General features: G+C 38.6%; 1 protein-coding gene across 20 annotated transcripts in view; it reads right to left on the bottom strand.

The window, feature by feature from the left end:
- The window catches only part of CSNK1G1 (casein kinase 1 gamma 1), a 170959-nt gene that overhangs the window by 16535 nt on the left and 129698 nt on the right, over nucleotides 1–24726 (bottom strand). For 7 of the 20 annotated variants that reach the window (XM_058737418.1, XM_058737424.1, XM_058737425.1 and 4 more), the window contains 4 exons: nucleotides 22989–23073; nucleotides 22586–22734; nucleotides 21415–21522; nucleotides 8933–9043 (listed from right to left, as the gene is read on the bottom strand). In XM_058737418.1, the coding sequence (XP_058593401.1) occupies nucleotides 8933–9043; nucleotides 21415–21522; nucleotides 22586–22734; nucleotides 22989–23073 (453 nt within the window). Of the gene's footprint in view, nucleotides 1–8932; nucleotides 9044–9918; nucleotides 10062–10387; nucleotides 12143–18672; nucleotides 19125–21414; nucleotides 21523–22585; nucleotides 22735–22988; nucleotides 23074–24726 lie in introns of those variants that run through there. The other 13 variants (XM_058737426.1, XM_058737427.1, XM_058737431.1 and 10 more) reach the window with 7 other exon arrangements.

Raw genomic sequence — 24726 nt, 5'->3', positions numbered from 1 at the left:
CAAATGCTAGTGTAGGTGACCAAAGAGCCGGATTCCAGGCCTTGCTCTACCGTCAGCCTCCCCTGGTTTCTAATTCTGTAAGACCAAGCCAACAACCTTGGTCCCACCTACTTCATAATTACTATGGCAGTTAAAAATAATGATGTTGAAGAAAGCAATTTGACAATTTGTAAAAAACAAAAAGACCAAATCCCCAAACCAAAACACTCTTATGAATGCAATGAATTATTAGTATTTTAAGCAGTATCATTTTTATACCTTTCATACTGAATTTTTAGTATAACTTCATTAAAAAATAAGCTTATTTGTGTACCTGGAATACTGAAAGTTAATTTGTTGTAATCACTATCAAAATTAGTCCCACATTCTTCTGGCTATCTCACATAAGACCAAAGTAATTAATATCATAAGGAACTACCCATGGAAGGAACTAAGGTGAAGTGCTATTTTGAACTTTAGGCCTTAATATTGGTAACATCTCTTTTAATAAGTAATTTAATATTTTAAATAAAAAATTTGAAAAAAAATTTGATTTAGTAAGTCCCATTTTTCAAAAACATTACTATGAAGAAAAGTGAGAGCTATATACCAAAGGGAACAGTACTTTAGCTGACAGTCAACATTTCAATCCTTCTTCTTACAACTAATGTATTTGGTAATTCTGTACTTCAGCTTCCCTATATATAAAATGGGAATAATACTGACCTCAACAAGAATTGTAAATAATTTAAAATTATAAAGATTTGAGCAAAGTAAATATTAGTTAAAAGCTAAATGTCATCCTTAAGTCTCATGCCTTTGCTTGGCCCCGGAGATTTCTAGATATTTCATATACATTTTCATTTAAACAATTCTGGAGTCATCTTTTTGAAAGAGAAAAATATACTGCCTTAATTGAATTTAGATCTTCCACATGTGGAAGACCTGTGGAAACAGTGGAAGGATGGGAAGCACGGTGAGGGGGGGTGGGGTCTGCAAATGAAATAGGTTAGAATGGGAGTGTCCATGTGCCTTCTCAGAGCCAACTCTTCTCATCTTGGTGCTCTGTACTCCCTACCAGGTTTGTGCTGTCTACAGGTCATCCAGATAGGCTAAGCATGGTTTGAACACATTACCTTTGGAAAGTGAGACAACTCGAAAATACGTGGGCATCTGCTGTGCCAGAAAAAGGTAGGACTGATTTGGTTTGCAAAAAGCATAGCCTTTATGAGTTTACAAAAACTGGGGCTACAATTAAAGAGGCAGATGCAGTGAGGAGCAGCAGAGCTTAATGTAATATTAGGGAAACGGCACACTTGCCTGTCCCCTATCCAAGTGTCAAGGAAGCTGGCAGAACTTAGTTTACAGGGAGTACAGGCAGGTTGCATTTTCCAAAAGTGCTGTCAGAGACTCTACGTGACTCAATTCTAAAGACACCCCCTTACAGTGGACAGTAGGAAACACTGTCCAAATGGGTACCTCTGTGTTCTGGGAACACAAATCTAGTTAACTAAACTGTCTAAATATGCCTGATTATGAGGTATTTTCCTTTTAAAAATTATTTAATCTTTGTATTTTCCCCTAGTTACAAAGTAAGCATGTTTATTGTTTAAAAAAAAAAAAAGAGTATTAAAAGACTACATAAGAAAGTGCAGGTTTCCCATGATGAAATCACATGGACATGGCTAGTGGGAAATTCAGTATATCTTCCTTGAGAACAAGGGCATGCAAATCATTTACATAAAAAGATACCTAGTAAATATTTTAGGTTTTTTGGACTATACAGTCTGTGTGGAAACTACTCAACTCTGCCACTGGACATAAAGGTGGACATATACAACATATAAACAAATGAGTGTGTTTATGTTCTAATAAAACTTTATAAAAATAGGCAGAGGGTGGGATTTAGCCCACTGGCTGTGTTTGCCTCCCCTACTCTACATTGCTTTTTTTTTCCTCATTCTGCATAAACTAACATATATGTATGCTATTCCTCTTATATATATATTTGCATATGTATGTGAAAATAAGCAAAAATGGGGCCAAATTTCATATATCATTTTACAACTTGCTTTTCCCACAACACACCTTGGACATTTCCCATAATACCAGAGATCTCTATTCACTGTATGGAAGTATTATGTTAGTTAATGCCTAATTAATGAACATTTAGTTGCCTCAGATTTTCTGGTATTAGAAACAAGTGGCAACATGGGGCGCCTGGGTGGCTCTGTTGGTTTAGTGTGGGACTTCAGCTCAGGTCATGATCTCACAGTTCATGGGTTCCAGCCCCACATCGGGCTCTGTGCCAACAGTTTCGAGCTTGGAGCCTGCTTCAGATTCTGTGTCTCCCTCCCTCTCTGCCCTTCCCCCGCTTACACTCTGTTTCTCTCTCTCAAAAATAAACATTAAAAAAATGTTTAAAAAAAAAGAAACAAGTGGCAACATTCTAAACTGCAGCATCGAATACAATAGCTACATGCCACATGTGGCTACTGAGCACTAAAAATGTAGCTAGTCCAAACAGAGATGTTCTGTAAGGGTAAAATACACGCTAGATTTCTTTCTTTCTTTCTTTTTTTTAACATTTATTTTTGAGAGAGAGAAAGAGAAATAGAGCATGATTAGGTGAGGAGCAGAGAGAGACAGAGACACAGAATCTGAAGCAGGCTCCAGGCTCTGAGCTGTGAGCACAGAGCCTGACACAGGGCTCGAACTCACAGACTGCGAGACCATGACCTGGGCCAAAGTTGGACGCTTAACCAACTAAGACACCCAGGCGCCCCCACACTAGATTTCTAACACTCCATAAAAAAAGTAAAATATCTTAGAATCTTTTTGAAGATTTTATTTTTTTTACTACTTTTAAAAATATTTATTTTTGGGAGAGTGCAAGCGGGATAGGGGCATAAAGAGGGACAGAGGATCCGAAGCAGGCTCCGCATGGACAGGCTGACAGCAGCAAGCCCAATATGGGTCTCAAACTCACAAACCCCAAGATCATGACCTGAGCTGATGCTCAACTGACTGAGCCATCCAGATGACCTTTAAGATTTTATTTTTAAGTAATCTCTACACCCAACTCGAGGTTCGAATTTACAACCCTGAGATCAAGTCTCATGCTCTACTGACTGAGCCAGCCAGGCACCCCCTCATAAATATTTTTAATACTGACTATACATTGAATTATTTTAAACTGGGTTAAAATATATTATTAAAATTACTATCACTTGATTATGTTTACCTTTTCAATGTGATTACTAGAAAATCTGAAATCACAAACGACTGATGTCCTGTTTAGGAGCACTGTTCTAGAATATGTATCTTCAGTATCTGTGCATTTCTGAGGAATATTTATCTGAAACTGGATTCGCTGAATCAAGAAATGTAGATATTTGATTTGAAAAGATAGTGCCGAAGAATTCTCTAAAATAGCTGTAATTCACATTTCAACAATAGTAGATGGATAGGCTCTTAAATTTATAATTTACTACAAATGTGATAGATGAAAACTGATATGTATATATGTGTGTGTGCGTGTGTGCGCGTGTGTATCTGTCTATGTATTTTTTGTTAGGTTTTGTTTAAATCAGACTTCTATGAACACATTGCATAAAGAAGCACATATTCCTACAAGGATCATTAGGAAAAACAGCAGTCTCTTTCCCCTATTCCACCATTTCACCTCCTTTACAACTGATTCTTTTATTTTACCTCCACATCTCTGAATTGCATGCATCTTGATTCTTCATTTTTAGGCATATATTCACCTTTTTCATCCTTCTAGTTCCATTATAGTTTTTTTAAAACTTTATTTATTTAAAGTAATCTCTATACCCAACATGGGACTTGAACTCATGACCCTGAGATTAAGAATCTGCATGCTCTTCTGACTGAGGCAGCCAGGTGCCCCTTTCATTACACTTTATACTGTAATTTTAACTAGATCAATTCTTAGTTTTACATTATGACTATTAAAAACTATAGCTGTACCATGAAGTATATACCATGGTTCTTTACTTCCCTGTATAATTTCCTTTTTTCCTTGGAGTTAGTTATCTTTTAAATTTTATTTACTTATTTAATGTTTATTTATTTTTGAGAGAGAGAGAGACAGAGTGCAAGTGGAGGAGGCACAGAGAGTGAGAGAGACATAGAATCTGAAGCTGTCAGCACAGAACCCAGTGTGGGGCTGGAACTCACCGACTGCAAGATCATGACCCGAGCTGGAGTTGGAAGCTTAACCAGCTGAGCTACCAACTTGCCACTAAAATTTATTTTTACTTAGGTTTTTATGTATTAGTTGTAATCATTAATTCTAACCAAACTCTGTCATTTATCTACCCAGCTGCTTTCAAGATATTCTGACAAATTGGTATTCTAGTCATTTCATCATCTTGGTAAAATTGTTCTCAAGGCCCCCTGAACACCTATGTTTGGGACAGGCTATCCTCTTCTACTGGTGCACTGCTGTCTTTCTGGGATCTCCTAACTTTACCATTGTACTGGGGAGTCCCTTCACTTCTTTCATGTGTCAGATCTTATTTCCTGGATCCCATATATTCCTCTTCGTTGGTTTATTCACTCATTTTCACAGTGCACAAGGGTACACGAGAAGTAAAATTTTTTTTTTTATTTTTTTTAACATTTATTTATTTTTTTTAATTTATTTTTTTAACATTTTTATTTATTTTTGAGACAGGGAAAGACAGAGCATGAATGGGGGAGGGTCAGAGAGAGGGAGACACAGAATCTGAAACAGGCTCCAGGCTCTGAGCTGTCAGCACAGAGCCCGACGCGGGGCTCGAACTCACGGACTGTGAGATCATGACCTGAGCTGAAGACAGCCGCTTAACCGACTGAGCCACCCAGGCGCCCCATTAACATTTATTTTTGAGACAGAGAGAGACAGAGCATGAACAGGGAAGGGGCAGAGAGAGAGGGAGACACAGAATCTGAAACAGGCTCCAGGCTCTGAGCTGTCAGCACAGAGCCCGACGCGGGGCTCGAACTCACGGACCGTGAGATCATGACCTGAGCCGAAGTCGGACGCTTAACTGACCAAGCCACCCAGGTGCCCTGAGAAGTAAAATTTTTAAGAGCACAAATTTTTGAAAACAGCTTGTTTCTATATTCCAACCAGACTGTTTGGCTGAGTATAGAATTCCACACTGGAAATAATTTTCTCTTAGAATTTTGAAAGCATTGTTCATTGCCTTCTAGCTTCCAGAACTGCTTATTCAGAAATTTGAAGCTACGCTAATTCCTGATCCTTTCTTTGCATGTTGACTGTTTCTCTTTCTGGAAGCTCAAAAGATCTTCTCTTTGACCTCAATGTTCTGAAATTTCACAATGATGTACCTTGGTGTGGTTCTATCATCCATTATGCTGGGCACTCAGTAGGCCCTTCTGATCTGGAAGCAAGTCTTTATGAGTTCTGGGGAATTATTTTGTTAATGATTTCCTCTACCCCACTTTCTCTGTTCTCTCTCTGAATTCCCATTAAGAAATTAGACCTCCTGAACTTTAAATCTTACATTGTTTGTATTATTTCATTTTTAAAATCATTTTAAATGTTTTTAATTGAAGTATAGTTGACATATATTAGTTTCAGGTGTATAGCGTAGTGATTTAACAATGATCTACATTACAAAATGCTCACCACAATAAGTATACTGCCCTCCGTCACCATACAGTTATTATATGATTAAAAAAAAATTTTTTTTTAAATCTCTGTGCCCAATGTGGGACTCAAACTTATGATCCTGATATCAAGAGCCGCATGCTCTACTGACAGCCAACCAGGTGCCCTCAAAGTTATTACATTATTGGCTATATTCCCTGTGCTGTTTTTCATCCCTCTGACTTACTTATTTTCTAATGGGAAGTTTGTACCTTTTTATTTATTTTTTATTTAAATCAATGTCAGTTAACATACATAATAATAACATAATAATGATTTCATGAATAGGATTTAGTGATTCATCGCTTACATATAATACCCAGTGCTCATTCCAACAAGGGCCCTCCTTAATGCCCATTGCCCATTTAGCCCATCCCCCTGCCCAACATCCCACCAGCAACCCTCAGTTTGTTCTCTGTATTTAAGAGTCTCTTATGGTTTGTCTCCCTCTCTGTTTTTATCTTATTTTTGCTTGCTTTCCCCTATGCTCATGTTTCTTTCTTAAACACCACATGAGCGAAATCATATATTTGTCTTTTGCTTAGCATAATACACTCTAGTTCCATCCACATTGTTGCAAATGGCAAGATTTCATTCTTTTAGATTGCCAAGTAATATTCCATTATAATACCACATCTCCTTTATCCATTCGTCAGTCGATGGACATTTGAGCTCTTTCCATATTTTGGCTATTGTTGACAGTGCCCCTTCAAATCAGCATTTTTGTATCCTTTGGATAAATACCTAGTAGTGCAATTGCTGGGTTGCAGGGTAATTCTGTTTTTAATTTTTTGAGGAACCTCCATACTGTCTTCCAGGGTGGCTGCACCAGGTTGCATTCCCACCAGCAGTGCAAAAGGGTTCCTCTTTCTCTGCATCCTCGCCAACGTCTGTTGTTGCCTAAATTGTTAATTTCAGCCATTCTGACAGGTGTAAAGTGGTATCTCATTGTGGTTTTGAGTTCTATTTCCCTGATGATGAGTGATGTTGAGCATCTTTCCATGTGTCTGTTGGATGTCTTCTTTGGGAAAGTGTCTATTCATGTCTTTGCCCATTTCTTCACTGAATTGTTTTTTGGGTGTTGAGTTTGGAAGTTTATACCTCTTAATCCTCTTCACCTTTTTGCCTCCCCTCTGGCAACTATCAATTTGTTCTCATATTTATAAGTCTGCTTCTGGTTTGTGTGTTTTTTTTTTTTTTTTGATTCCGCAGATGAGTGAAATCATATGGTATTTGTCTTTCTCTGTGTGACATATTGCATTTATCACAAAAGCCTCTAGGTCCACCCATGTTGTCATAAATGGCAAGATTTCATTCTTTTTTACGGACGACTAATATTGCAATGCATGTGTATGTGTGTGTGCATGCATGCACACATGTGTACCACATCTTCTTTATCCATTCATCTATCGATAGACTCTTGGGGTTGCTTCCATACCTTGGGTAATGTAAATAATGCTTCAATAAACACAGAGGTGCACATACCTTTTTCAGTTAAGTGTTTTCATCTTCTTTGGACAAATATCCAGAAGTGGAATTACTAGGTTGCATGGTAGTTCTTTTTTTTTTTTATTTTTTTTTTTTTTGAGAAATGTTTTCTACCATTTTAACCTCCATCTTTTTTCTGGGAGCCTTCCTTATAACTCTATCTTCCAAACTCTTCAGTTTTAAAGTTTTTATTATGTTTTCAGTTTCCAAGAGCTGTTTTTTTCTTTTTAATTTGTTCTTACAATGTTCCTTTTTAAAATAGCATCCTATCCTTACTTCATAGTTGCAATATCTTCTGTCTGTGGGAATATTAATAATGAAGTTTTTGTTGTTGTTGTTACTGTTGTTGTTTGCTTCGGTCCCTTTTTTATTAAAGGCTTTCCTCAGAAATCTGATAATCCTCCATCTGTTGCCTATACTTAAAAGTGAGAGACTGCAGGGGTACATGGGTGGCTCAGTTGGTTAAGCATCTCTCTCTTGATTTTGGCTCAGGTCCTGATCTCATGGTCAGTGAGTTCGAGCTCTGCATCAGGTGCCATGCTAGCAGTGTGGAGCCTGCTTGGGATTCAATCTCTCTCACTCTCTGTCCCTCTCTTGTTCGCTCTCTCTCAAAGTTAAAAAAAATAAACTTAAAAATAATTACACAACTGGGAGACTGCAAAGACTACAGTCCTTTGCAGTACTTTTAAGTATTTAAGTATGGATCACACATTCATTTAGCGTCTGTACCTTTTCTTCAGGATAGCACCCCTCCCTCAAAATGTGCTTCATTTCCACTTATCCACAGCCCCTCTATTTTGCCCTTAGCAAAGAGTAAGTCTTTGGTCTTTGCTGGGGTGGGAGAGAGCATCTAGGGTTCTGTGGCTTCCTAGAACACAGACTTTTTTTACCTAGATGTTCCTGTTTTTCTGATTTTTTTTTTGTTTTTTTCTACAGAACCACAGCTGTCTCCTGACTTCCTGTGAATAACATGATCTTCAGTGCATCACTTCATATAAAAAAGCATATGCTAGACAATCAAGCCTATCAAAATGCATTTCTACATGTAAAAGGTTTGTCTATCCCTTTATATGATTTGGTAGCTCTGAGTTCACCTGTGTGCCCCAACTGGTGGTGTCACTTAATAGTATGAAAGATGTATTTGAGTTAAGATTATTAAAACAGTGACATATAAGAAAAGTAAAGAGACGCAAGATATTCTTATGTACTAGAGACAACAGAGCTTCAAAATAGTCCAAATGAAATCAGAAATAATTCCCCAAGACCACACTTTTTCCAGAAAGAAAAAAGAAACAGCCCAACTTCTTGGGTATGCATTCAAAAATGGTTGGCTTGGACCAATTAGCATTCTCACGTTACGTGCTAAGGCACATATCATCATGAAATGAGCTACATATGCAGTCCTCTATCCAAAAAATACTTACTTTATACATTTCAAGTCTTTAAAATTCACATACTTGACACTAACATACTTGTACCTTGACGTTATTTTTACAGTTTATCATGAGTTGTATCAAGGTTGTAGGACAAGTTTAACCAGAAATCAGTATCAGAAACCACAGAGATGTTTCTTAGTCAATGACAACCAACAATCATCTCATCCAGTGATTCTTCCAAGTCTACTTAGGCAGAAAATTAGCACATAGATATTCAGTTAACTATAGAAACAGCTCAACCTCGCAGTAAGTTTCCTTTTTAAAGGAACCAAAGTTTCAGAAGCAAGTCAACATTCCACCAGCCAAGCTGAGAAGGCCAAGAAAGGGCAATAAAGGCAGTAAGTACCTGCACTGATCCCCCATGGCGGTCTGCAGCCAAGTGAGACGTCAGGTACGAGGTATTGGTCTGCCGGCTGGGCTGGACTTCCCACTCTCCTCGGCGCTCTGACGATGCAGTCTGCTCAGGCATTAGGAAGCATGAGAGCAAGATATGGAAGGAAAGGTGAAGCAACAGCAAGCAATAACAAAATCAAGTACATTAGTGTCCCTGAGGGTTTTGTTTTTGTTTTGGATTTTAAACTAACAACCGCTGCAAAGCACTGGAAAAAAGTTAGCTTGGCTACATTCACTGCAGCCCAATGAGCCAACACATGACACTCTACAGCACACCATCCTCACCCAGACACAGAAAAACAATAATCACCAAAAGGGTGGGGGGGGGGGGAACCACCAGGGAACCACCAAAAAGCTGGAATCAATTTTAGCTTCCATATTAGTAAAATTTCAGTAGCCACTAAGCAGACCAAATTCAGAATGTTAAGGCTATTGGACAAAGGAACAATCATACTTACAAATCATTTCACTGATTAAAGATCTACCTAAATAGACAGTAGTCAATACAGAAAATTCCTAGCATTAGGAATCAAGATAATATGGCTTTTAGGGAGTTTACCACTCTCAACATAAACCTCCACAAGACTTTCAAATACAATAAAATGAGCAGTGGCAGTGGCTGGAGTATACTTTCTTATCTAAGAGAATGAAAAAAGTATCTCTTGAAAACAGGTTCACAGGTCAAGAACATGAAAAGATGGCGGGGCTGGGGAGGGGGGTGGTGGTGGGTAAGGCTACAATGTTTTCCTGCTTCCTCTAGCTAATGGTCTCTAGTCTGGAATTACAAATAGTTTTAGATAGGACTACTATGAATTATTTTCCTCCAGAAATCAAAAGGCAGATCCTTCCCCCAGAAAAAGGAGGGCTTTCAATCCAAAACCTTTTTGAGTTCTGCTTTCAGTTCTGCTGTCATTCAGGCTCTCTTCATTCCTTCTTTACCTGTTTTTTAGATCTCATACTATTCTGATCTTGCTCATTTGTGATTTTTGTTCTGAAGAATCTGTTTAGGTGCCTCTTCCCCTGTACCAGATGGCTGAGGAGGTGTTAACATCATGATGCTCAGCTGTAACAGTCCTAAGGCTCTACAAAATGAAAAATGAGGAGTTGGAGAGGCAGCAATGAGGGATGGGTAAATCAAATTTTAATTGCTGCTGATATAAACAGCAGCAGGGGTTGGGATGTGATATTGCTGCTCTGCACGAAAACCAGCAAGGATGCAATAAATCTTAGAGATGTTCACAACTATCAATGGTGCATTTTATAAAAAAGAAAAAGAAAGAAGTGGTGGTTTGAGACTCATACTCAGTCTCCCTCTTCTGTATCTCATTGACAAGAGTTGTGTAAAGCTCAAGTGTAAGTCACTAAAAAAACTTTTTACATTAAAAGAACAACAAACCCAAGCCTCATATACCAGCTAAAACTTACTCATCTTTATTAATGTAATATGAAGCCGCATGGGTAACAGCACTGTAAAGGATCTTGGCCATGTTTTCTGATATTCCTCATGGAATGAGCATATTCTGTAAGGAGGCAGCTTGTATTAATTTGCTTGCTATATTCTCTAACCAAAGAGGGGTTTGGCTCTCTATACCTCTAGTCACATTTGAGAATCAAAAGTACCCAAAATATCTGTCCCTCCAACTATTTCTGCCAACAGAGGTTCAGATGTTTCACTTTTCAAAATAAGACTGTGGTTCATAACATACTCTTAGTTTTTATAAATTTATTGACGGTATCCATATTCTCAGAGCACTTAATCTCATATCTTCTTATTACTAGAGATTTGAGAATAAATCAGGTTTTTTTTTGAATCTTTTTTTTTTTTATATAATCCCTACACTCAATGTGGGGCTCGAACTCACAACCCAAAGATCAAGAGTTGCACACTCTACCAACTGAGCCAGCCAGGTGCCCTGAGAATAAATCTGTTCTAATACTATAAGTAATATCAATAACTATTTTGTATTAGTGATAGCTTCTTTAGTTCTCTCTAGGACTTTACTTAAGCTCCTAAAGTACTATGAACAACTGTCAGTTCTCAAAAACTTTAAATGTTTAAACAATATCCACACATTTATAAGCCATTCGGTGTTGTTTTGAGTTCCATGATAAAATATTTAATGTGATTACTTTTCTCATGAATGCTCTGTTTTGCGCTTGTTTTTAAGGCAGATAAAACTGAATGAAAATGGCAAGAAATGTACGTATAAAACTCATATGCTTTTAAGTTTAACAAAACCTGGACAGCTGATCAACTACTATTTCCATTTTTTACTGAAACACATATCAGAAGTCTGGTTTGATGCTACTGTCTGATTCACAGGACTATGTAGTTATTTATATTCATTCTAGCTAAATACATAATTTATTCAAAGAATGAACATTTATGGCTGGATTTCAAAAATAGCAAGACATTTTCCAAAGGCCTAAAGTCATACTCCATCTCCATCATTAAAGCAATGTGTTATTTATCTTTTAAAAAGAGAAAAACAATGTTAACAATTCCAGGCTGCTTCCTAAATGCTTCCACTGTGATGAATGAAGAGCACACTGCACCAGACTACTGCCCTCCAGTGACTTCTATATCCACTGAAAACAACAAAACCAAGAGACAGATGTGAACCTGCGGTTGTCGGTTCATCACTTTGGGAATTACTTTTCATCATAATACTAAACTCTGTGGCTATTCCCTTCTAGACTTTAAGGGCTTAGACTGGTATATATAAGTTGATAAAGGAGAAAGGGTCATTTGCCAGTTTTAGAAAGCAACTGCGTGCCCAGGAACTAGATGAAACTGAGGAATCTTGACAAGTACAGTGTTCTGCTTGTGTACCTGATAGGTATTCTAGGCAATGCTGTGTACAGGGGATTAGGACTGGGCAGAATCAGCACAGGATATAGTCCTACTAAGCAAACCAGTAGAGGAGATCGGCATGTGAACTTTTCACTCTCAAAGACCACTCATGCACACATGTCTATCTAAAAGGCAATCAGGAGCTTCGATGGACAGAAGAGTCACTCAGCAATATCAATTTCTCTGCATTACTTGAAAGGCAAAGGTCCACATGGAGTGTGTAAATCCCCAAAGGCAGGAGCAGGAATCTCAAGCAGTAGGAATTCCTTGGGGGGAACGCTTTAAAATCTTCTGTTGGGATTGCATTACCTGTGTGGAAATGCTTGGTTTACTATCCAGTAGATGAACATGGAAATAAGAAAGTGGCGATCCAGCATAACATAAATCAAAGACAAAGCTAACAAAAGTTACTTAAGGGGAAACACCGAGGAGCCTGGTGTAAAAAGTCAAAACCACTACCCGTGATTTAGGGCAGAGGAAACGAATCTCTCCCAGCAGTCATCTAGCAGGGGTTAACGGACAGACATTGGGGACAATGACACAAGAGGGCAGGAAAATACTCTCTGAAAACATCTTAGATACCATCTATGGCTTGAAAATTCTTTCCAATACTTATCAGAGATAAAGCTCCTGTTCTGAAACAAAAGGCAGGCAAACATTTTTCTCCTGTTGCAGCAAATAAATCATTGAATTCCATTCATTATATAAAGTTATATAGTTATTCTGAAAAGTTAATTTTGATTATATTTATAAAGAACTTTCTCCATTTCACTTTATGGCTTCCAAAGTACTCTATAAGGTGCCACCTAAACAGAACATTTTGGTTTCACATGCTGGTCTTCTAGGCCTCATTATATAATTACAGTCTTAAGCTATAATTAGCAAAAATAGAGACTGAGTAGTACCAAAAACTTAGCAATGAATACACTAGATTACATTGTCTTACCACACTTCTAAGATGAAAAACAATTTTTTTGTGCTTGCTTTGGCAGCACATAACACTAAAAAAAAATTTTTTTTTAATGTAATAGGGGTAAGATGTAAGGAGAAAAAAATGGGGCAAGAAATACCTCAAGAAATTTTTCTGGAGCATATTTGACCTTAGGTATGAAATTTTTAAAAGGTGGCAAGGTTACTGAAGTGTATACTTCAACAAAATTAAAAAATTTTCTTCTGTTAAGTTCATGAAATAGAACCAAATTTCTGTGCCAGACAAGGATGATTCCACGCAACCTGCTGTGTGTGTAAACAATGCCTTCTTGTATTCTACAACCTTGATAGTGAAGATCAGAGATGTTGGAAAATCACTGATAACCTGGGAGGGATTATTCCCAAATTCAATAAATGCAGGCCCACAGAGACAGTAGTGTCAATTCTGCGAAGCTCTGAGAAAAATCACGGAACCATTCCAGAGGTCTGAAACACTACTCAAACCCTGGTTATTCTTATTAAAAAAATTTTTTTTAACATTTATTTATTTTCAAGAGACAGAGTGTGAGCAGGGGAGGGGCAGATAGAGAAGGAGACACAGAATCTGAAGCAGGCTCGAGACTGAGCTGTCAGCACAGAGCCCAATGCAGGGCTTGAACCCATGAACTGTGAGATTATGACCTGAGCCGAAGTCAGAAGCTCAACCGACTGAGCCACCCTGGCGCCCCTGCTTATTCTTATTCAAAAGGGTAGAAGCCACCCTTCAATCCCCATCCTGCCACAACTAGAGAAGGATGACTTATCTAGGTAGGACTACTCCACATTCGCCTTCCTACAACACAAGATGTCTGCTGAAATACAAAATATTGAAGACTGCACAAAACTTTTATAATTTTTAAGTAGGCTCCATGTCTAACATGGAGTTTGAACTTGTGACCCTCAGATCAAGAGTCACGTGCTTCACTGACTAAGCTAGCCAGGGACCACTGCACAAAGAGAACTTTTAATATGGAATATAGGATTAGAGCAGAGGTGAGTAGCAGCAAATAGGTGACAAATGGGAGAAGGTAGGAAAATGATTGAATTTCAGTTTTCTTTACACTTCCTTGTTTTGATGTCTCCCTTTGGATAAAGGTCCCAGAAATGAGGAGGGACAGCCCCATTCTGCACAGGGCTCTATGCTGGAGGGTGACAGGATGAAAGTACAATCTCTGTACCCAAGTTCCTGCTAGACAGCAGGCAGCAAGTTAGGAAATTACACACAGGTCAAAGGGACGTAAACTTTCTCTGAGCACACTCATCTGCCTCTTCAACTAACAAACTATGAACCTTGCTGAAAACGAAGTAGTATTATGTCAAAAGAAGTGAATGGAGAATTAATCAACTTTTGTTTTTTCCAAAGCCACTGGACTTTCAAAAGAATCTATAAAGATATTCATTTTAGCAAGATCTTTGGCCATCTTGGCTACTTAGCAACCTGGCTTAATCTCTCCTTTGGAAAAGCTATGTTTATAACAAGCTTCTTCCAGTAAGCACCACAGCACTAAACCACAACATACTTTTCTAAGGCTTTACATCCCTTTAATCTCATCTCTTGGGAGTCAAGATACAAACAAATGTGAACTAATTTTTTTTTTTTAAAGGATTTTACTTTTAAGTAATCTCTAAATCCAACGTAGGGCTTTAACTCACAACCTCAACATCAAGAGGTGCATGTTCCACACACTGAGCCAGCCAGGTGCCCTTGAAACACTTTTACTGGGGGAACACCTTCAAAACTCAACATGACTCGACACTTTCCAGTTTTATTGCTCATTTCTTGTGTGTTTATAAGGTACTGAGTTAGTTTAAATATGGTTCTTTTAGATGGATGAGAGATCGGCTTTTCTGACATTTGATTCATATTTTCCTGCTCAGCCAAACTTGATAATTTGTAAATGAACAGTTCACCGAGTAGAAAATTACAAAAATAAAATTATTTCCCCTGAACACATATTGTACATATAAAAATGAGTAAGTGCTATTCAATATTATGATGTTAGGATACCATGTCTGATAGAGTTTAACAGTTCTTGATGACCAATGTGACTCTTTCCAACCTGAAAACAGATCTGTTCTCCCTAACCTCCTAGGTCAAGTACCCCTTCTTCATATGCCCACAGAAACCTATGTAACTATCAAAATTGCTGAACCATGGTAGCCATGTGTATAGCATTTACTTGAGTAAGGACTGCCACAGGCTTAGATTTAGAAAGAGCAGGAAGCATACTCCTGCACGCACATCCTAGTCAATGCAAGATTCTACATCTAGCACACTGAGCAAACACAATGAATAAAACCTTCAACAGTGCAATACACTGCACTCCAAATTAGATCTCTGGATACCGCCAGGACTTACTTCCTGATCACATTTGATCGGAGAATGCAAAGGGAAGCTTTGCCAGGTAGAAAGAGGCAGAACTATTTTTCAACCCCTTCCTAATGGATGGTTCTTTACAGAGGAACCACAGCCATGGTAAGATTTACCATCTTTGGACCTGGGAAAGGACAAATACCAAGGGGAAAATAACAGAAAAGACAAATCCATTGGTAATTTTCTAAATTGATCTAGCTTTTATCAGTATTTGTTGTATCCAAACTCATGATTTGATTATGGTTCCCTAGCTGGGTAAAATTTACATTAAAAAAAATGTTCTTAAACATCTGATATTAACATAGTTGTAAAAAACAGATTTAGTATATGTAGGTGAGTTTAGTATTGTTTTTATTAAAAAAATGTTTTTTAACGTTTATTTATTTTTGAGAGACAGAGGGCAAGCAGGAGGGGGACAGAGAGAGAGGGAGACACAGAATCTGAAACAGGCTCCAGACTCTGAGCTGTCAGCACAGAGCATGACACAGGGCTCGAACCCACAAACCATGAGATCATGACCTGAGCCGAAGTCGGATGCTTAACCGACTGAGCCATCCAGATGCCCCTATGTAGGTGTGTTTAAATGCAGTTCTTTGGGAACCATATTTGAGATCTATCACTGCATCTAGGAACCAAATAGTACTCAATTCAATATACCTACAATTTAGAATAGCAAAGCCTATTTTCTCTGAAAATTCTCATTGTAATGGAAGAGAACGAATACAACTGCCCGAACTTACTTCACAGCAAGAGCCTATTTTATTATTTTTTTTAACATCCTTCATCTTCAGGACAGTCTAGCCCTACTCGGGCTGCCAAAGGAGGCAGAATGGATCTTTGTGGAAACAGAAAACAAGTAGGAAGAAAAGCTTGCAATTTATTTTTCATGGAAGGTTAAATAAAAATCTATATTTTAAACAGACATCTGACTTCATCTATGCTCATTTGACAGATTCATTCATTCATTCACTCATTCATTTAAACAATTACTACTGTAGACGTTGTTTTTAGGTGTTAGGGAGATAGCAATGAACAAAGCAACAAAAATCTCTACCCTTATTTATAGGCTTACATTTAAGACAGCTGAGGCCCCCCCCAAAAGGTTAAATGTCCTATGGCCAAAGCCTTGGGCTAAGCTAAAATCAAGTTCTGAGCTCCCCTTCTTTCTCCTCCTACTCTAAGCATAGGACTAAACAGCCTGTTCATCTCCAGTCTCACTCCTCCACCACAACTGAAGAGCAGATTTACCCAGAATGAGACTCTGTTGGCACTATCATCAATGTTACCTCCATGCTCTGACTTCCAAATATGTCACTGTTTTTTGTTTTTTGTTTTTTTTTGAAAGTCCTCCTCTGCGTGTTGGCCACCTTCAGCTGGAATACACTGCTAGTATTTAAAAGTCAAGATGCCTAGGGGCACCCGGGTGGCTCAGTCGGTTGACCATCTGACTGTTGATTTCGGCACAGGTGATGGGATCAAACCCCACGTCAACTCTTTGCTGGGTGTGGAGCCTGCTTAAGATTCTCTCTTCGCCCCTCCTTTGCACATGCATGTGTGCTCTCTCTCTTTCAAAAACAAAACAAAACAAAACAAAACAAAACAAAACAAAACGTGACAAAAACTCAAGATGCCTAAAATCAAACTCCAAAGAAGTTTCTCCCCCAACTTTCCCATTTCCAGTAATTATACCACCTACCCCCCAGTTATTCAGGCTTCAAAATCTCAGCAACTACTCTGACTCATCCTTCTCCCTCCATCTTGACATGCATGTGGGCTACCAAGTCTCGCAGATCACACCGTTATATCATTTTTTCACTGCTACAGCCCATCTAGGCCCCCTTAACCTCCGAAGTGGATGCACTGCATTCTTAATTGTCTCCAGGCTGGCTGTCAAGCCATTATTATGTTCTATGCCAAAAAATTTCTAAAGCCAAGTTTTGATCACATCACTCCTCTCTGTTCATAAACCTTTAGTACCTACCTATTCCCTACTGAAACTAAGTATCAACTCTCCAGCCCATCATTCCAGGAACTTCATCAAATGGCTCCAAGATAATTTTCCTAGCCTTGTCTCCTTTATTCACACCATATATTTTAGGAAAATGAACTAAATAACTTCTTGTTGCTCATATTTCCTTTTTGCATGGAATGCCTCTTTCATTTCCACGTTACTCTTCCAAGAGCACTTCAAATGCACCTTCTTTTTTTTTTTTTTTTTTTAATTTTTTTTTTTTAACGTTTATTTTATTTATTTTTGAGACAGAGAGAGACAGAGCATGAACAGGGGAGGAGCAGAGAGAGAGGGAGACACAGGATCTGAAACAGGCTCCAGGCTCTGAGCTGTCAGCACAGAGCCCGACGCGGGGCTCGAACTCACGGACCGTGAGATCATGACCTGAGCCGAAGTCAGACGCTTAACCGACCGAGCCACCCAGGCGCCCCTCAAATGCACCTTCTTTCATGAAACTCTGTCACGCTCAAACTAGGTGAAATGTCTTCTTCTTCCAATCTCTGATGATGGTAATTTGAAACTTGGGGAACTTCTCTGTTCTGCCTTGTGTTACGGTTATCTGGCTACCTGGCTGATCTACGTGGCAATTCTTTGAGGACAACGACTCCCTACTTATCTTGGTATCCCCAGGACATACTTTCACAGACCAGGTCTCCAGCTAGACTTATGCAGTCAAAGTTGCTGAGAAAAAGTTAGCTGCCCCTAAAGTGAGGTTAATACTTGTCAGGATCTCTCAAAGAGAGATTTTACTTTCTTCCTTTGCTGATTACAAAACTTGAAAAGTACCAATCCAAAAAATAACATACTTCTTTCAATTCTTGGAGTAATGTAAAGGACATATTTGGCCGCAATTTTTCTGAAAAAACAAGCACAAAACCCTAAAAACATAAGAAAACAACCCTAAAGATGGAATAAAAGCAAAGAGACACAGACTAAGACACAGTGTAAAGGTAGAACAGATACTAGAAATACATTTACCCACAGGGCAGAGTGCAGAAAGAATTCAACCCAACAAGGATTCAGAATCCTGCTGGGAGAGAGGTATAAAATTTGCATTAATGTGGGGAATTTCAATCCCTTAGCAGCCAAGGGATACTAAAAACCCTAAAAAGAAAAAAGAAATCAGAGAGAATTTCAAGATTCAGTTCTTCAGAAAGAAGCTTATTATTGCACTGCAGTAAGATTTCCTAATTATACACACTAGTTTAAAGACCCTTCACTTAAATGTACACTGAGGGGCACCTGGGTAGCTCACTCAGTTTAACCATTTGCCTCTTGATTTCAGCTCAGGTCATGATTCCAGGGCTGTGGGACTGAGTTCCACATAGGGCCCCATGTTGGGCATACAGCCTACTTGGGATTCCCTCCCTCCCTCCCTCTCTCTCTCTCCCTTCCACCCTCCCTCAGCCCCTCTTCTGCTTGCTCTTCTCTCAAAATAAATAAATAAATAAATAATTTTTTTAAAAAGTACACTGAAAATCAGCATACTTCTACTCAGATACTAGCTTTGACTAATTTTTTCACCCTGGCAACCCAGGTTTTCAACATCTCTTTTTCCCATACTTTAAAAATCCAATCAAAACAGCAGCATTGATTAAGAATTCACTGAAGCAGAAAAGACATGGAAAACTATAGGAAACACCTATTTTAATTTGAAATATTCTGAAAACATGAGTACTCGGGCAGATATGCTGATTATGTGGACTTCACTACTGACTACTGATTTTTTTTCTTTCCATACCTTTTCTATTTAAGTGCATTTTTCATTATAGGATAATGTAACTTCTTCATAGAATAGTCTGGAAAAATATTACCTACAATATTATCTGTTTCTTCTAATATGTTGGCATTATCTCCTTCCACTGATTTTTTCATTTGCCCTTTCCCCGAGGGGAAATCATGCTGTCATTCTAATTTTGTACTCTGATTTCTTCACCCTACAAACCATGAACATTTTCAGGTTGCTACAAGTTTTCCTAAATATTATTTTAAGTGGCTACATAATATTCTACTGAATAAGCCCACTACAATTTACCTTATTATAACCCAGATTTTTTGCTAAAAGATTTCAGCTGGATCCATAACCATTCCCTTATAATAAGTGGATCATTTCTAAAACGTTTGTTTCAAGTGACACTGTGACAATTTTATGCACATAACTTAATCTATATCGTGGGTTGTTTTCTTAAAATGGATTCCAATAATTGATTCTGGATTTTCAAAGTCCAGAGCCACGTCTCAGAGTGTCAGTTTAAGTGTGCACTCAGCTACACTTTTAACCAGAGAGGTAGAAGAGAACAACCACAGAATCAGCAGTATTCTGTGTCAATCAGAAGCCAGTCAAATTGTAATTCCTAGCCAACTACTTTGATTAAAGCAGCAACTATGGATCCAATTAGTGTATGTGATTTGCTAAACCCCACCTTTTTGCCTGTCTACTCTCTCTTAGCTACTAAATACACAGATTTCCCTCCTTTATACTTTTTTCTTACCAAGACATACATTTTGCCAAGAATATGTGCTTATTGGTGAGTCTATCCATATTTGTGTATGTACTTCACTGTACATGTGTGTGTTCTTTCTTTTTAGAAAAAATTTTTAAATTTTATTTAAGTAATCTTTACACCCAACGTGGGGCTCAAACTCACGACCGTGAAACCAAGAATCACGTGCTTTTCTGACTAAGCCTGTCAGATGTTCCCTGTGTGTAGGTACTTCTATACGCTATTGTTAACCTATGTACTTTCTCATATGTGCATCTGAAATAAACATTTTTGCATTTTATTATAAATATGTCTGTGAATATTAAAACGTGAGGTCAGGGTTACGAGCTAATTTGAGAGTTGATAATGAGTGAACATGTTGTGTATCTGTTTATTATCCTTTGCTTATTTATCTACTGGGGTCTTCAGTTTTCTCTTAGCAACGTACAGCTGGCCCTTGAACAACACAACGTGGGGGTTAGGGGCACTAACCACTGTGAAGTTGAAAATCTCCATATAACTTCTGACTCCCCCAAAACTTAACTACTAATAGCTGACTGTTGACCAGAAGCCTTCCCAACAACATAAACATTTGATAAACACATACTTTGTATGTTATACTCATTATATTGTTTTCTTAAAATAAGGATTAAGAAAAGAAAATGTTATTAAAAAATCATAAGGAAGAGAAAATACATTTACAATACTATACTATATTTATTTAAAAATTTGTATATAAGTAGACCCACACAGTTCAAACCTGTGCTGTTCAAGGGTCAATTGTATATGATATAAAGATGAAAGTTGTCATATTTCCTTCCCAATCAGTGACGTCTTTCTTCAAATATTGTCAAATTTGCTGATTTTTGTGTGTTTGCCTCCTCTGTCTTTAGGCTGAGAGAAGCCTCTCACATAGACCATTAGTTTCTCAAACCATGAACACTGAAGGATGGATGGCATGGTCTCCTCTGCAGTGGCCTAAAGCAAAGGTGAATTTTCACTTTACTTGGCCAGCTCTAGAATTCACATGGGGACAGGAGGAGAGGTGGAACAGAGGTGCCAGTTTATGCCCAGGTCAGCTAGAAGTCCAAATTACCCACTCTTCTTAATCAGAAAACAAAAACAAAACTAAATACAGACAATCGGGGCACCTGGGTGGCTCAGTTGGTTGAGTGTCCAACTTCGGCTCAGGTCATGATCTCATAGCTCGTGAGTTCGAGCCCCACGTCGGGCTCTGTGCTGACAGCTCAGAGCCTGGAGCCTGCTTCCGATTCTGTGTCTCCCTCTGTCTCTGCCCCTAACCCACTCGCATTCTGTCTCTGTCTCTCTCAAAAATAAATAAACATTAAAAAAAATTTTTTTAAACAAATAAATAAAGATGACCAAAAGCCACCCCAGCACCAGTGAGAGTACCCCACACTGGACTACAGATGAGACCCAAAATGGGCTACCCTGTTGATCCTGTGTGGTTCAGGAGGTCTTTCGGGCCTGTGGCAGATAGCCCCTTTCAGCCAACAGACTTGGACAAGTCCTAATTCTCTTGACTGGATACTTCATATCAGGTGCCTGACCACACCTCAGTACCGTTATAGCACCCAGGGATGCTGGAATGCCACCCCACATGCTTGAGCAAAGGCAAGTCCTTTGTATTTAATTTCAGTATATACACTTAAGCAGAGAAGCTGAAAAATTTTGGTTTTAGTAAGAAGTAGAATGTCTGAAACAAGGAAGGTCCAGCACATACCTGATTTCGCAGAGGCTGTTGCTGTGACGGCCGATCCCTGTGTGTGTGGCTTTCTCGAGTTATTGCAGATGCACCAGAATCTACATGAACTGACCCTACTGGAGTAGGCTGGAAAAATATAACAAAAAGTCAAATGGAAGATGGGCCTGACTTAATGACTCTGCAAAGGAGAGCATCATTCCAATTCTAATAAAACAGTGGTTAATTGTTGTTTTCAGTCATGATGGGCAGTTTCAAGTCTTCTCACTTTGCTTATCTGCAAAAGGGAGGCCACCTGGTCCTCAATAGCTCATTAGAGAGCAGCTTACCTTGGAAAATAAGAAAACATCCTACAGTGATGTGTTAGCTTGCTCTCAGGTACTGTGAACTCCTGGCCAGAAGAACTAATTCAAAAGTTTTTCATGATGGGTGCCTGGGTGGGTCAATCCATTAGGCATCCAATTCTTGGTTTTGATGCAGGTTATGATCTCATGGTTTGTGAGTTTAAGCCCCGAGTTGGGTTCCACACAGACAGTGCAGGGCCTGCTTTGGATTTTCTCTCCTTCTCTCTCGGCTCTTCCCCTGCTCATACTCCATCTCTCTCTCACATAAATAAATTTAAAAAAATAAATAAATAAACAGGGGCGCCTGGGTGGCTCAGTCGGTTAAGCATCCAACTTCGGCTCAGGTCATGATCTGGCGGTTCATGAGCTCGAGTCCCATGTCAGGTTTTGTGCTGACAGCTCAGAGCCTGGAGCCTGTTTCAGATTCTGTGTCTCCCTCTCTCTCTCCCCATCCCTCGCTCATGCTCAAAAATACATAAAATTTAACAAAATTTTTTTTTAATAAAATTAATAATAAAAAAAAATTTCTTATGGTGCTGGGTTCCACTTCTACAGAAGCAGGACCAGCTTATGTAGCACCAGCTTCTGAATCATTCAAGCAAAAGTTCTTCTTAAGAACTGGCTTAAGTTCTGGTATCTTAGGTCATACTGGTCATAATCTTAAAAACATATAAAGGAGTTGCTCCTGCTTTCTAACTCTGGTAATTGTAACCTATGACATCACCCTGAAAAGGCTGGCATACGTAAGGTCTACAGTCAAAGGAATGTTTTTTCCATAGATTTAAGCAGAAAGTCTGGCAAGCGAGGTAGTGCTGGTCTGAAGTGATGAGGTAAAACAGGATACTTACAATAGGTCTCCCGACCCAATCGTAGGCATAGTCAAAGGTGTAGCCTTTCCTTTCAAAGAGGTCTGTGAAGAGGGTCCGTAAATACTCATAGTCAGGTTTTTCAAAGAAGTCTAATCGCCTGACATAGCGCAGGTACGTTGCCATCTCTTCTGTAGGAAAGAGGTGAAAGGCCATGCTCATGAGCTGAATGCTTCCTATGGTGAGAAGCTCTGAGCCAAGTCAGGAATATTTGTGTTTTCCTTATGACCCAAATGAAAGTGATAAAACCTGTCTTGGTCTAAATGACAATAAAAGGAAATGTGAATTTTCTAGAGAGCGCTCTTATCTAGAGACACCAAGTCATTGTCTCTACCTACTTCAAAGTTTTAGTCACAATGGCTGGAATGTCCTTCTAGCATCCTACCTGGAAAGTTTTCACAGAGAGCTTCAATGGGAGTATTCCTTTTGGTGTCACCAATTTTCTGATATCTCTCTTTTAATGTATCAGCCTGTAGAGCAAAGGGAGAAAGTTATTTGGAAACAGGTACCAAGTATGGGAGGTCCAATATGTCTGGGGATGCAATGGTTGCTTCACTCAAACTGGCAGAAATCGCTAGGCTCAATATTCTTTCTAATAAATAAGAAATGTAACAGAGATGATGTATTTAACGTCTGCTCTGTTCGGGAAGGTTTTATTTGCAAATATATTTAGTAGTCTCAGATAAACACCATCAAATGTAATGAGATGAGTGGTTAGGAAAAGGAAATAAAAATATCATACAGCAGCTATTTTCAAAACTGCAGAAGCTTAGTAATCTCCCATGACCACTGGGGTTCAAAAGTGATTCAGCCTTCTCCTTCTTAGATCAGTTCTATTATAAGATTAAAAATATTGCTAATCTAAGTGGGGGGGCAGACAGATGGCTCCACAGAATATTTACTGTGAATCTGAATAGGGGAAAAAAAAAAAAAAAAAGAATAAGTAGTAGAAGAAAATGCCTTTCCACAATGTGCTTCCAGAGGGAAAAGTGTTACCTATGATAGAGGCATGGCTAACAGGCTAACAGGTAGGTTTCATATATGTCAGCAGCTCAAAGCAAACCAAGTTTGTTCAGGATTATAGACAGAAGGCTCCTGGAGCTTGGACCAACAGTGTAGCCTCAAGGGATTCTTGTGAGGCTCTCCCTAGCTGCTGCACCCAGTTTTAAGCAATAGTGTTCTATAGTAAGTTGGAGAGGGCTGCCTGGGAGGCTCAGTCGGTTGAGAGCCCGACTCTTGATTTCAGCTCAGGTCATGATTCCAAGGTCGTGAGATTGAGCCTTGGTTCTCTCTCTCTCTCTCCCTCTGCCTCTCTCCCATGCTTGCATGCCTGCATTCCCTCTAAAATAAAAACATAAAAAGAAAAGAAAAGAAAAGAAAAGAAAAGAAAAGAAAAGAAAAGAAAAGAAAAGAAAAGAAAAGAAAAGAAAGAAAGTTGGAGAAATTTTAGATCTACAACTGACACTAAAATGATTCATAGACTGTGAGTTTCAATTAATACACAAATGTATTGCTTGGCTATGTAATGAGTAAATAGAATATGAAACTCTATCTGACAGCTATCTATACCAATGAAAAGATACATATGACTAGGAGAAGACTAGGAAGTGTTAGGAGAAGAATTTAAGGGGAAAGAAATAAAATCTTCCCAAAGGGAAGGGGCAGAAGCTTTACTTTTCAGGACAACGGTCTAGAAAGCCCAGGAAATGAATCATTCTGCCCTTCTGGAGGGAGAAAGGGAGGGGGCCAAGGGGTGTGTAAGTACCTAAATCTATTGATTAAGTTTCTTTCCATACTAACATGTTGAAATAAATCACAACTCAAAAATATACCTCACATTTAACTATCTAAAATGGGACTTAAAATGGGTTAGAAGCTCACCATTTCCTAGTCTAACCAGCCAGAGGCACAGAATAATTACAGTGGTTAAAATTATTATCAGTACTTAACTCTGACACAAATACACTGTACCGATACCTAAGGAAGGCTATTTAAACTGCATGTTTCACGAGGAATGGCTATTGTCTGCATAGGCATTTATTGAATAAAACACAAGAACAGCAATGTTAAACCTGGATTTTTATTTTAGTTCAGGTGGATCCTTAGCCTCAATAGGATGAATA

The sequence above is a fragment of the Neofelis nebulosa genome, chromosome 7 (assembly GCF_028018385.1).
Source record: "Neofelis nebulosa isolate mNeoNeb1 chromosome 7, mNeoNeb1.pri, whole genome shotgun sequence".
In the NCBI taxonomy this organism is placed as follows: domain Eukaryota; kingdom Metazoa; phylum Chordata; class Mammalia; order Carnivora; family Felidae; genus Neofelis; species Neofelis nebulosa.
The sequence above is the reverse complement of the archived record's forward strand: the minus strand, read 5'-3'. Positions and strand labels throughout refer to the sequence as shown.